We start from the raw sequence: 14,205 nt of genomic DNA on the forward strand, positions 1-14,205 counted from the left end.
ACCATCTTTCAAACCATCCCTACTTTTAATTGCAAACCAAAAAATAATTATACTTCTGTGCTATAATGGATTTGTACTTTTGTGCATGTATTTTTTTTTTAGAAATTTAATAGAGGACCTTCCCGAAGCCAGGGGGTGGGGAGAGAGGAGAGGAAATTGTACCACTTAGTGCAATTTGCAATTTAGCTGCAAATCCTGAAGCACTGCTTTAATTTAGTAACCTTGTTAGAGCCAAGTTAATACTGCAAGCTAATATGGCTGTTTCTTCTCCTCGCTAGACTTTCGGTTTCACATCCTTACATCTGATTTGAAGTGACGGTGAGAGGAAGCATAAGGTATCTCTCATTCTGTTTGGACTCCTTGTTTACAGAAGAGTGATGGAGATGCTATTAAGCACAAAAGGGATCACCATATGCCTGTTTTTCTTTGTACTGAGTTTGGCAGCAGCTATTGAAATACCATTATCAGGTGAGTTGTAGCTATTTACTGAACACTTTGCTGTTTTGTTTTGGTATCCTTTTTTTTTTTTTAACCTTTCCCCGAAGAAAAAAATATTAAATCCTGCTTTTCAGTTGTTCCATTTTGAATTTAATTCTGCTAGAACATGGCCTTTAGGAAATTCAGATGTGGTAAAAATGTAAGCTACTTTGTTTGGACCTGTTTAAATGTAGCAGTAAACTTGTCTAATAACATATATCTGTGTTTGCGATCCAACACACCGCTTAGCTCCGAGGGTTTGGTTTTGTCCTTCACATAAATTCCTCGTTTTGGCTCTGAATCTCCCTGAAGTGTGTTTGATGTACATATACCCTTACTTACTTGTCTTGCAACCTGCCGTTTCAGCCTGAAAAAGGAGCAGGTGTATGTCTCGGGGCGTACATTAGTCCCCGGAGAAGTATTTCCTACGCCTCGCATACCACCCTGGGGAGCACCTCCTTTATCCCTCTCTGGCTACGATGCATTCAAACTGCCTGTTTTACACGGTTGGTGTGGTTTCAGGACACATGTAAAATATGGGATGAAGCTCATAGGGGACAATCCAATGAAAGCCAGTGGATCCCACTGCCTGGAGTACAGCCCAGACCTCCCAGGCTTTGTGTTTTTCAAACGTAAATGGACCAGGAAGATTACAAACTACGTTTTTTGGGGGGGGAAAAAAACCCACAACAAAGCAAAACTTGACAGCGTTGGGTTTTGAATGAATTACAGTGGGGATAAATAAAGAAATGAATAAATAAACCTAAGGAAAAAGAAATGTAGGCTCTTTGCAGGGCTTTGGGTGCTGTAGCCTCAGAGTAGGACACGGGCCAGTTTCAGGGCATCGTGTGGACCTGCCGTGAGCTGTTAGCACTCCGGAGTCTGCCAATAGCCCTGGCTACAAAGGAAAAGGCAATCAAGCAGGTTTATAGGATATTTTTCTAAAGCTATCCGAACTTGTTTAACAGTGTTTGGAAGTAGAAATTTTTTAGAGGAAGGTACTGCAGTGGCTCCTTGTGTTTAAATAAAGCAGAAGTGGAGCTGTGACTATAAAGTGCAGACTGTAAAGTCTGGGCATCCACTGCTTTTAAGTACCTACACGGGGGAACCATCTAGCCCTTAATTTGCTTTAATGAAGCATTTTATATTTTAATAAAAAGGAATTATGTCTGATCAGTGAAACTGGTGGGCTTGGAAGTGTTCGGCTTTGAGACCACGTGGTACGGCAAGACACCACATTTCGCTCCAGCGTTGAGCTTCCTGGACTTAAAAGAGAAACCAAAGAGCACGTTAATTTTCTTCCTGGCTGTTTATAACAATGTGATGATCCTATTATCCCCAGCTCTGCTGCGGGGAGCATTCTCCCTCGTGCAGCTCTGTTACACAGACATTCGCAACACTTTAATTCCCTTAGAAAAAAAAAAGTTAGTGAAACATTGCGTAACCGTGTGACTGGTAATGGCTCTTCCCCTGCGGTACCCTGGAAGAGGTATTAAGTCATTTTTGCAGTCCATGGATTTCCCGGCAATTTTATCCAGGGTGGAGATAGCATTTGCTACTTCATGTGTGTGTTTCTGTGTCTGGATTAAAAAGCCAGTTATTGACTTCATCGCTGAATAAATTTACCAGTCCATGCTTTGGCTTTAGCTCTAGCTTCTAGCTCTCCTCTGCCCTGGATGGGTTGGTCATACGTGGAAGCATGCGCCGGTGATGCCCCTGGGCGGCTGGCCGAACATAGTCAGGGCTGTCAAGCCTTCCTCTGGCTGCTGAGGCCACGATAGTGTTCAGTTTTGGGTGGAGAGAGTCTTGTCAATGCCAGGAAGATGATGACCAACATCCTCTTTTTTTAAGGCAAGCCTCACTCTTTGCAGGAATAAGGCAATCCTGACACCGTCCCTTTCGAAGAAAGGACCAGAGCAGAGCACAGTTTTGCCTGAATGGCGTTTTAACCCGGTACCTCTTTGTGTTCAGTTGTGCAGCTTCCAACAATCACGGAGCAATCCCACACCCAGGTTGCCTACCCTTTTGATGAGGACTTTACAATCAAATGTGAAGCTAGAGGAAACCCGCAGCCCACGTGAGTACTGCTTTCACCTGGAGAAGGAAGCAGCAATTGAGTTTGCTTTTAGCCTTTGCCTAACACTGTTCTGCTTTTGAGGAGGGGAGGAATAACTGATGTAGAGTAACCTGCTCATCATCGTAAGGCGAGGTTAAGGTTTGGGTTTCCATTTAGGCTGTTCAGCTTTTGTTGCTCGATCACTTCCGCTCACTCTGTGAATAGATTTCAACATGCCTTTTCCTTGTTGGGAGACGTTCCATTTCTCTAGCGTGTGCTAAGTTCACCCCGTGATTTAAAAGAGCTTGTCTGGGCTGTGCTGCAAAAGATAGGAGGTGTGTAATGGCAATCAAAGGGTCCCAGATGTTCCTCTGCCTTTTCCACAGCAACCCTAAAAATACCACGCACATTAAACCATGTATTCAGAGATCACATTTGCATTTTATCAGATAGCTTGTCTGTACCTGACATCATCATGGCCGTGGTGATGTTACAAATATACACATAAGGAGTTATTCAAATAAATATCCAAAGATAAGCTTTATGTATCTTACACCAACGTAAGAAGGAAAAAGATTTTTAATGAAAATGTGATTAACAAAAATGTAATAATAACGTAGTAAAAGCTCCTTCTGAGATTTTCACCACTGGATGGTGTAAGGGATAAATTAATATCTGGTTTGCATGTCATTTTTACTCTTTAATCCTTCCTTTCTTTTTTATCTGCAACACAATTTAAACTTGCTTAAAAAAAGTAATTTTTATATCAAGATGATTTGATCATTTTTAATTGGGCTCTGAATGGAGATTTGTAGTTTTCCTTTGTTTCACTGTTTGTCAGCAGATCGATGAAAGGTTTTCCGGTATTTAAATGTACGTGGTAGAGCTGGTTAGGTGATAGGAACCCGTATTCCTCTCCTTACAGTCGCAAGGCAGTGAAGTGCCAAAACATACATTTCTTTTAACATTAATTTATTCTCTTAAAACATTGCAAAATGTTGAAAAAGTACATGTTCCACTAAATGCACGTTATACTGTAATTTCCAACTGTCTCTGCTTTTGAATCAGTTTAGCCCAATTTCAAGCCATCTGAGACTTCAGACACATAAACTATGACCAATACTTCAGCATTCATCAAATCACACCCCAGTAGCATCAAAACTACAAGTGATTCTATGGCAAGACCAGGAGGAACTCAGGCGAGTCAGCTCGGTTTCTCCTGGGTTCAACCATGGTATCTCCCGTAGATGGTGAGAAGAGCTCCTGTCAATCCTTTGCAGTCAAAAGTACCAACTCTCCTACAGAGACAGCTTTTTTGCAAACTTCTAGCTCCTTTCACTGTGTGGCTCTTACTGTCACGGATGGTCTCTCTCATTTAATGTCCTTGCCTTAAGCTTCGTATTCTTATTTCACGTCACAGTCAGTCATCCAAAAGTAAAGTGTCCAACAGGAGAGACGTGCCCAATAGCTAACACAAGTTGTAGTAGCACAGTGGTCATTTTACCATTCAACTCTCTCCTCCTACATCAAGTTTTTCCTTTTATTTTGATAGTGCACCATTGCACCCCTATTTACCACTGGTTTTGTACCGTAGTGCTCTCTGTTCTGTGACCTGTCCTTTGTAACATTTGTATTATTTTTCAGCTTTAACTGGACTAAGGATGGAAAACCGTTCGATTTATTATCTGACCCAAGGATAGTTGCATCTAACAACTCTGGAACATTTGTGATTCAAAATCGAGGAATCATCACCAATTTTCAAGGGAAATATCGTTGCTTTGCATCCAATGTGCTGGGAACTGCCATGTCAAAAGAAATTGAACTAATTGTTCCAAGTAAGGGCTTTTGCTTTGCTTTTGTTTTGTTTTTTTTTAAGATGAAAAACTGTGTTTCCTCAAATTAAATGGAGAAGAACTAGTTACTATGTGTAGTGTGTATATATATATATAGTGTGTGTGTATGTATATATATAGTATATATACTAGTGTATATGTAAAACATGCATTGTTTGGTATTCAGTGAATACTGGAAGGAAAAAATCTGTGTGCTCCCTGGAATGATTTCATTTCATTCCTGGTTTTGAAGACAGAAATCTAAATGACCAAATCTGAATGCAGGAGTTCAGACAATACCATTGGACTATCAACCTCTTACAAGTTTCCAAGTGCTGATACTGATGGTCCTTACGAACTTTAATTAATACAAAGAAAACTGGGTAGATTATGTATGTGTTTTCCCAGATATATTAAGTTGGAAAACATTTATTGTTTACTTTTGCTTTCTGAGTATCGTCTGCCCTGCTTTGCCTCTAGAGGGTGGGTTACTGGGTAAATTAGTATAAACTCTTTAATAGCCATGTCAGGAGAGCTGAATGTTCAATGACAGAAAATTATTATTTGCTTTGACTTGACTATTTCAATGCCTTTATAAAGCACTTGCTTTGTCTTTACCATAAAACCCATAAGAATTCTTTTCTGATTTGTATTTAGTTAGAGCCACTATTAGCTCTTGTGATGCTTCCACTTCTAATATGTTTCTCTTTCTGTAAAGAAGAAAGCATAAATATTGATGAGAGTTGTAGTCTGGTAAATTCTCTACCTAATCTGGGCAGGGACAATTTGTCTGTGAGCTGATGCCAGCACATCACGGAAATGCAGAAATTAAAGTATTTGGAGAGGTGAAACAAAAAACAGGAAAATGGCAGAGTAGCCATCTTACAGTTATTGAAAGTACAGTCCAGTTATTGAAAGATATTAACTATTCATGAAAGATCAAAATAATGAAAGATGAAATAGTGTTAGAAATGTATTAAAATTAAAAATGTAGTGGGCAGTAAAGGAGTGGGAAGTCATTGTCAGAGAAAACAAAATTGGATTGAGTCAAATCACTTTGGGGAAGTGTTGTAAAAGACACTTTGTGAGTTCGGGGAAATTCCTGAGATAAAGTTGGAGTCATCTCTCTAACAGTGGAGAGATTTATTTGATAAAGAATTAGAAATCATGTGATGCTTTCACTTTCCAAACGTTTACTGGAAAGCAAATGCTGTTAAGAGTCATAAGACTGTAATATTTCAGCTTGGCAACTGTGACTGAGTGCCCAGAAATTGGGAGGACAATATGGTCTCCATATCAGAGCAAGGAACATGAAATCAGAAGCTGGGGGAAGGATGGGAGAAATAGCAGCTTATTACTGCAAAATAGCAACCGATGCGAATGTTTCAAGGCTCAAGGGGAAGTGATCCAATCAACTGTGACTTCATCAGCCTGATGTCAGTAACATTCAGGGCTTGGTATAAATACTTTCAGGGAAAATATTAAGGACCTGGAACTGAATGGAAAATGAGCTCAAAAACATAGTAGTGAAAATTACTGATCCTAGAAGTGTGTCCTTCCATCATAGCAGAGAGGAAGGGCAGAGGAGGAAATGGGTGATTTTGAGGACCAGGGTTATAGAAGTGGGATGAAATTTACTGATACAAAGTTCAAGGTCCTGATCAGGACAACGTTGATACAACCACCTTTGTACCAATACATTTAAGCACTTTTAGTTTGGAAGTAACAGAGGAAGGTGAAGACACAGTTGGTCATAAATTCAGGATTGAAATATATGAAATGAGAAGAGGAATATTTGAGGCAGAATCTTCCTGGTGGAAGTAGAAAGGACAAGAAACGGCACTGGCTCCACAATGGAGCAGGGTGAGAACATGAAGCAGACGGTATGATGTAGTCAAGTGGCATAGAAGAAGAGAATCAACGGTACAGTGGAGGTTTTTTTCAGACTAGATCCTGCATTGCCAAGTTCCTGCAATATTTTGTTATTAGGGGATCTGAAAGGACGGGGCACATGTGGAATTGGTGTGTCCACGTGACAGGGGATCTCTCCAAAGTCTTCTCAGCCTTTGCAGTGACAAGAGATGGCCACCTAGCTACAAAAAATACTTCTAGCAGGTTGGTGCAGATGAAACAGGCCATGAGAAACATGCATAATAATTTCAGTCATGCTTTTATCATAGGAAATAATCCTGAGAAGTATTTTAGGCACAGCCAGGGTGGGAGAGTCGTGGCGCTGTGCTTACGTTGCAAATAAGACACATGGCAGGGGCTGGGAGAGTTCCTGGAAGAGGGCTGCTAAGGATGCCATATAAATGTATTGTTACCAGCGTGCCTCATGAAAGACAGGGTTTATTTTCCTTCCAGCCAGTTTTATGGATTTTTTCCCTTGCTAAACTTATTTCGCATTGCACTGTATTGCATAGTATTCCCTAATGCAGTAGCTTGGTGTTTGGTGAGGAATTAGCAAGATTACGTGAATTGCTATATGGGTTAGTCTCTGCCAACTCGCAATTGCTTTAATGGCATAGCTTTCCTTAGTAGAGGAGAACTGCACAAAGTTTCAGGACAGTAAGTTGAAGTTTATTGAACTGATGATGTAAGTTGGCTCCGCAGGTAGGACAGTGCAGCTATGTACCTGATGTCAACTGGAGTTTCAGGCAGGAACAGGAGAGTGATGCAGTTACTCAGAGCTTTAGACAGGACATAATTATTCACTTTAGAGTCTGGCCAGGGCAGCGGGGTTAATACGACTTCTCTTGAGCAAAGTGTCTCAGACTCATTAATTTTCAGAGGAGTTCAAGACCTCTGTGTAGGTTTCAGCGAAGGTATATCACCTCCAGCAGCAGAATATTCTGATACTCCATTGCTTAAATGGAGTGCTTAAAGGTGCTTAAAAATGGAAAACAAGAAGAAGTTTATGTCTGTATCTGGGATTATTGTGTCTTTGCTCAAGGCAGATAATTTTTGCTTTTAATGAAAAATTGTCTATACTAGCTTGAGTAGATATTAAATATACTGGGGGTAGTTAGCAACAAATTAATTGAGGAGTAACAAACATGGTTGTTATCAAATGTGAGAGGAATTTTAGTGCTAATACATGTGAAGTCCTAAATCCAGAAAATAAATAAATGGTACAGATAATATATCAGAGGGATTTACCTGACTCCCACACCTTTTAAGGCACATCTACTTTTATTCATACTCTTCTGTGATAAATTCTTTCATTTAATGGTGCAACGTAGATGCTGCAAATTAAATCAGAATGCAGAGAGTAACAGAAGACACCTTTGATTTTCTAAAGTGCTGGATAGTCTACAACTGTGCTCAAGTGAAAAAGAGCTGCTGGCGCACAGATCCGCTGTAAATTAGGCAGTCACTGACACAGAAGAGTTTGGGATAAATTACCTCTATTCACCCACAAGTTTTGAAGCAGAGACTGGTACATACGAGTGAGATCACTACATGCATTCATGATAATGATGCGAAGGTGGCAGTGCTTTGCCAGCTGTATTCAAGTAAAATGTAAGCTACTTGGCAAGTCGCTATGCCAATGAAGGGAAGAAAAACCCAGCAAGTCAGACTAGGCCAGGTTTTTTTCATAAATTACCTTTACGCTGCAGAAGGAGAATACTGGCTCTGTAAGGAAAGTAAGGTTGCTGCTGAAAAGGAGAACAAAAGGCTGTTTACTCACAGTAGTCGTTCCAGGAAAGCAATAGAAATGTCGGCAGAAATGATCATTAAATGTCACCTACATAATGAAAATACCACACCTCCCCTATAGATGATGACATTAAGGAGAGTGGGGAAGAATGGGGTCTGAGGATCTCTATATGTTGACAAAGTCCAGATTGGTATAAGATACATGCAGCGTGAAAATGAATTTAAATGGTGAGAACACAGACCTCAGCTACCCTCCTCCTGTATTTAGGGAATCTGTTGCTTGAATTACTGAGTAGGCTCAATGCCAGAGGAAGAATAAGTACAGTTTAAACTTCTTTAATTAACTGTAGTGTAAAAGACTCTTCATGGTAGACTGCATTAAGATTTATGCTCGGTATTTCTAAAGCTGTTGCACTAAAAGACTGAAGATCTGAGGATGGAAACATAGCCTAAACATAAAAATGTCCAGTAGCAGGCTATGCTATGCCAATGATGTTAGTTCTAGCATTCCCAAAGAAAGCACAACCTGTATTAATATTAAAAAAAGCAGACGTGAATATTATGAGATCATTAAAAGATACTGAGCTGATACTAAAATAGGAGGTCTCAGTAACAGGCTTTGTGAAGGCGTTCAGTATAGCCTTTTGGGAAAACAAAAGAGAGTAACTCACCGAGACTTTGCAGGCGGTGGGAATAAAATTAAACCTCTTGCCTCCTAAGCCTAACCTTTGACGACTTTTCTGGCCATCTAAATCGTTGGGATCTTTCTGACTGTTGCCGGTGACCATCATTTTGGAAAGGGCGATAGAGAGAGATTTACACAGAAGAAAAGACTGTCACTGATTCCATCATAAAAGCTTCTTTGAGAGCGAGTGGACTGACAGCCATGGTCTTCCTGACAGCCATGGTCTTCCTGACAGCCAGACTTTCCTAACTTTTTCAATTTAATGCAGCAATTAAAAGATCCATAAATAAGCAGGCTCGTAGCTCATAAACGGTTCAAAGGCTGCAATGAAAATTACAGATTTAACTACTGCATATACTACATGGATCAGAATATCAACTGAGGTACTGAGCTGCTCAAGCTGTATTCAGTACGACTCGTGTGGTCGGTGACTGTAAGTCATGTTTATGGTTCTTTGATATGTTGGGCTGTTCGCTGCCCAAGATACAGGTCTGTATAACAAATCAGTCAGCTACTAATTAAGGTGTCTGAGGAGCTGGGAATTTCCAGGATATAGAAATTTCTTGACTATTTCCACTTTCCCTCACTCTTACATCCTTTAAGGATTTATTTGCATGGAAGAACTTAAGAATATCCGTGATGGGTCAGGCTAAGCATCCATCTAGACCAGGACACATCTCCAACAGCATCCACAGAGAAGGTTATAAAAACAGAGACCTAGTGTATGGTGATGTTTTCCTACAATAGTTTCCCAAAATGTTTGCTAATTGCTGATTTAACATAATAAGTTGATTCCCAGTTTACACCAGATACTGGTAGAAGCCAGACACAGGGGTCTCAAGGACTTCTACAGTTACCTGGAGAAACCATTTTCCTTCAGTTCGATTTCTCAACACTTTACCCAGAAACACATAAAATATCAGATTGAATGGGCTCCATTCTCATATAAACTGGTATAAATTCCCATACTCGATACAGTTATAGTTGTGTGAAGTCACTGCAGTCAGCAGTAGGACAAAAACTAAGCCCTAGGACAAAGCGTACTAATAGGTACCTGAGTAAATCTGAAGCAATCGTGCTGGGGACCGGAGTACCCCAACTCTGGTTGCTATATTTCTGAATCTATACTGCTAAACCCAAATTTAGATTGTCTATTGCATTGTATTGGTGTCCCTCCTGTTTGCTTTTCGTTGAGATACTGCATTTTCTGAACAGATAAGAAGTGGGAGGGAGTGACCCAGCCTCCTTTCTGAAATTTCTCTCAGCCAACTTAATTTGCCAGTGGTATTGCAGCCTAATCTCAACTACAGTTCAGTCATTGAACTTTGAGTCACCCCAGGGATTAATCAGAGCCTGGTTCCTTGCACAAATGACTCTGGATACTGATAATCTTCCGTTTCCATGGTTTACACGCTGGAGTCAAAGCTCTGTGATTCTGGTTTTTGAGTGCTGTACAGCATTCACAGAACAGCCTTGTCAGGAAATAATACTTGGGCAGCCAAGCCTTTCCCAAGACTTTTTTTTGAGAGCTTTATATGTCACGGTAGGCTTTTAGAAGATGTCTCCATAGCAGAAGTCAGGTGTGCAGTTTTTCATCTTCCCTATGGCTGTTCCATACGTGCCACTTGATTGCTTGTGTCCTGAGAGCCATCCTGCTGGCACGTCAGCAAGCCTTTCTCAGAGTCATTAAATAACGTTGTTCTCCCCTGTGTTATGGATATGTGAGAGGTAGCTCTTGGATTCTCTGTCCCCTCTCATTATATCTGTGTGTGGGGAGTTGCATGAAAGATTGACACGACAGTTTTAATGGTATCGCTGCAAAGAGATCAATTGGTTGTAAATTTTACGGTGTCCATGTGCTGCATTGATAACTCCATACAGTATTAAACACTTTCATGACACAATTAATCTTGTATGATACTTTCATGCTTAATTCAGCTGTGATAGTTTCTGTGATCAGCCACAAATCAGTAGTGATTGATTCTGGAATATCCAGTAATTAAAACAGGGGAACGCTGCAAAAAAAAAAAAAAAATTGCCTACATATTCATACTGAAGACAAATGTGCGAGAGCCAAAGTCTAATGTGATATTAGCTTCTTAGTTTTAATAAATCTCCTCACGCAGAATTCAGAAGCAGGTATTTTTCTAGTCTTTGAGACCTATGGGACCCCAGCAAGAATATATGCTTGCCAGAAGGTTTGGTTCAGAGATTCATCATGAAAGTTGAATTTTCCTCCCTTGCAAAACTTCAAGGGTTCAAAACACTCAAAGTTATGTATTGAGGGGAAAATCAAAGTTTTTCAACGTTTTTCACAATGAACAAAGTGAAACAAAACCGCATGGAAGAACCCAGAAGCCCCGACCGCCTGTAGTTCAAGTACTTGTTAGAGATGGAGGATACTGGGGTTCAAGTTGCTGCTTCCCCCATCGGGGGCCAAAGGCAGACATCTGGGCCATGTATTGGAGATGAATGACCCTGCTGCCAGCTAATGACACCGAGACCATGGTTTTTCACTGTCTCCTGGGGGAAATTGCTATCTTTTTGTATAATTCTGTAATTACTGGCTACAGAAATTGACTGAGAAGACCAGTGGTTATGGCACCCAACTGGGATATTGGAGACCCAGATTTGCTTGCGCCAAATGAGGCAGAAAATGGGTTTGAACAAGAGTTTCCAATGTCCTAGATGAGTGATCTCACGATTAGTCTATTTGCTGGTCTCTTTGGTTGTCTTAGTCAGAAATCCTTTATCCTTCACCTGATTCAGCTTTCTTAAAGTTTTGTTGAGAGTGATGTGCTTTTGGGAATAAATAGCTTTAGATCAACAAATCAGCTTTTTCCTACTGGAAAATGCTCCACCTCTCCAGCAATCAGTAGATGTATTTTCCAGGGCTTGAAGAGTATAGGTTATTGAAAGTATTGGATTTTAATACATAGTTCCCTTCATTATCTGAAATTTCACCTACAGAATGGGTAATGCTCATTAGCTCCATTTTGCCTCTCCTAAGAATTCATAACATGTTAATAATCCTCCTGGAGATAAAATATATGCACAATCTGCATTCAGGCAATCAGCATTATAGTGATTGCTCCTTTTAATGTTTACTAATCCTACAATGTGTAAAGTCTCCTCAGAGTCCTGGCCCTGCATTTCTCACCCTCCTTCTTTGGTTTGACTCTGCGATGTGACCCTGCAGATATCCTGTGCAGCCGCTGGACCACGGACGTTTCAAATTGTTTATTCGCTATCAGAGTTCCCTGTCAGGACTTAAACACCAGGATGGCAATATTTGCCGTGCCAGTTTATTCTGCACAGCCAGGATGCTTTCATTCCTTTGCTGTTTAATTGCTGTTAATTTTGCTGTTTAATGCAGTTGCCTAAACTGAAACTTTCGCTAGTTTGAACTTGCCTGGAATGAAAGCAGAAGACAACGTCTGCCCTGAAACTGTCTTAGCTCAATTCGTTTAAGGAGTGGTTATATTTTGCAGACTAATTTCTTTGCTATAATCTCTGAGCTGCAGCCTCCCAGTGCTTGGTTTGGTGTGGGCTCCAACCCAGCTCTGCCTGGATGTGCTCCGGTTGCATTTTGGGCTGCCGAGACTGGCCAGGTTGCCCAGGTTTGCCCAGTGTGGTTCAGGCTTTGAACAGCCTGCTGGCATCAGTGCTGATGCTCTAGGTGATTGAGCAAGTCCTTGATCCATTAATTATTTAATCTATATTTAAGCCCAAATAGGGCAGCCCTTGTGCAACCCTGTGTATTCTTTTGTGAAAAACCTGTCTCTGCATCCCAAAGGACAAGCTTGCTGAGAAAGTCTGCAGGTCTGCACGGCAGAGGTTTTACACCTGAGGGGATGAGGAGGCAACATAGTCTTTAAACCAGACTTCTGCTTCATTTGATTCTGGAGATGGATAAGATTTGGGACAACTCCAGGCACAAGGCGGAATAGCTGGCTGATGTCTGTCCTCGCCTGCACCGACTTGCAGTGGCTTCTTGGGAACCACTTTTTAGCCAGGACTTCCGAGAACACACTGCATTCCCAGGCTGGTTTCTGATCTCCCAGGGACAGCCTGGGACCCGTCAGTGCACGGTCCTCTACTCCCATCTTAGCCTCAGGCTTTGGTTCTGTGTGGCTTTGAGCTGTCCCTTCCAGACAGTACAAATAAATGAACTGTAGAAAGCGTTTGAAAATAAATGCATTAAAATAAAGCCTAAGAAAAGCTCATGGACATCACAGACAACACCACCATTCAGTTGCCTGACTTTCAATACTACAGTCTGTGCACTTTATGAATGAAGAATGCTAGCAGAGATTTCTTACTCTTAGTAAAAAGCATTGTTACTCTTACCACTTTGTAAATAATAGTAGTAACTAAAGGCAGAGAATGCAAAGGATGATGTTAAGGTAAATATTTTATTAAGAACTATGTTAAGGGGGAAGCAAAGGGCAAAATTTCAAAAGGTAACAATAAAAGAGGAACTTCTTTGGTTTTGTACAGGTGTACCAAAATTCCCAAAAGAAAAAATTGAGCCCCTTGATGTGGAGCATGGTGATTCTGTGATTTTGCACTGTAACCCCCCAAAAGGCATCCCGCCTTTGCATATCTATTGGATGAATATTGGTAAGTAAACGATTTTTACACAATTCATATGAGGAGACTCAAAACATTTGTCTTCCAGAGCAGTTTCATTACAGATTCATAATTGATGGGAATGGTAATTGTACAAGTGCTTAGGAAAAAGATCTGGATATTGAAAAACAAAATTGAAAAATGGAGAATGGAGATGTGTTTTTACATAACACAAAGTTAAATTGTAGAGTGCATTGACACAACATATTATTGAATATGAGATATCAGAAAGCTTGCATATCAGTAAATGAATCTACCAGTAATAAGGGCTGCTGCATTTACAATAGAGAGGATAAAATGTGTTAGTATATTATTTCTATCGTTACTATTTTTCTCTTTTAATAAACTAATGGTTGATTTATGATACTAAGAAAAAAAAAAATCCGTCAGGTATGTATAATTAGTTCCTTGTGGCTTTCTGTCACATTGTTCTTCAGCATTTGTATTCTGCAGGAACTTCTGGCTCTTGGGAAGCAAAATAACTTGGATTGCCACCATGACATGAAGGGTTTGCTTCTGATGCTGACCAAGAGCTTGCAGAGACAGGGTGCCAGATTAAACCTCTGATCTTATACGGCAGCCTCTCTACTCCTGACATACATATTTAGCACAGACCTGCGTTTGGCTGGATCGACAACGAGACAGTACAGCAACCTTAGTTCATACTAACACTCCTCTGCTGTAACCTGTGGTTACAGAAGAGCAAAGTGCTTGGGAGACTGGCCGTGGGGGACATCTGTAAATGGTGACCTCCATACCATCATTACACGCCTTTGTATCGGGGAGAGGTGCTGGAAATTTCCTTTGACCTGAGCAGGAACTTTGTACTGAGTATTTTATTATTATCAATTTTTCATTATCAA

At 40.5% G+C, this 14,205-nt stretch overlaps 1 protein-coding gene across 1 annotated transcript; it reads left to right on the forward strand.

The window, feature by feature from the left end:
* Nucleotides 1-280: 280 nt before the first annotated feature.
* LOC104080421 (neural cell adhesion molecule L1-like protein) lies at nucleotides 281-13,333 on the forward strand (the record flags this gene model as incomplete). The annotated part of the gene is made up of 4 exons (XM_009582813.1): nucleotides 281-468; nucleotides 2,449-2,554; nucleotides 4,178-4,368; nucleotides 13,211-13,333. Coding segments are annotated over exons 1-4 (511 nt in total), but the record flags the coding sequence as incomplete, so codon positions are not given.
* Nucleotides 13,334-14,205: the final 872 nt, after the last annotated feature.

The sequence above is a fragment of the Fulmarus glacialis genome, unplaced genomic scaffold (assembly GCF_000690835.1).
Source record: "Fulmarus glacialis isolate BGI_N327 unplaced genomic scaffold, ASM69083v1 scaffold15498, whole genome shotgun sequence".
Lineage (NCBI taxonomy): Eukaryota > Metazoa > Chordata > Aves > Procellariiformes > Procellariidae > Fulmarus > Fulmarus glacialis.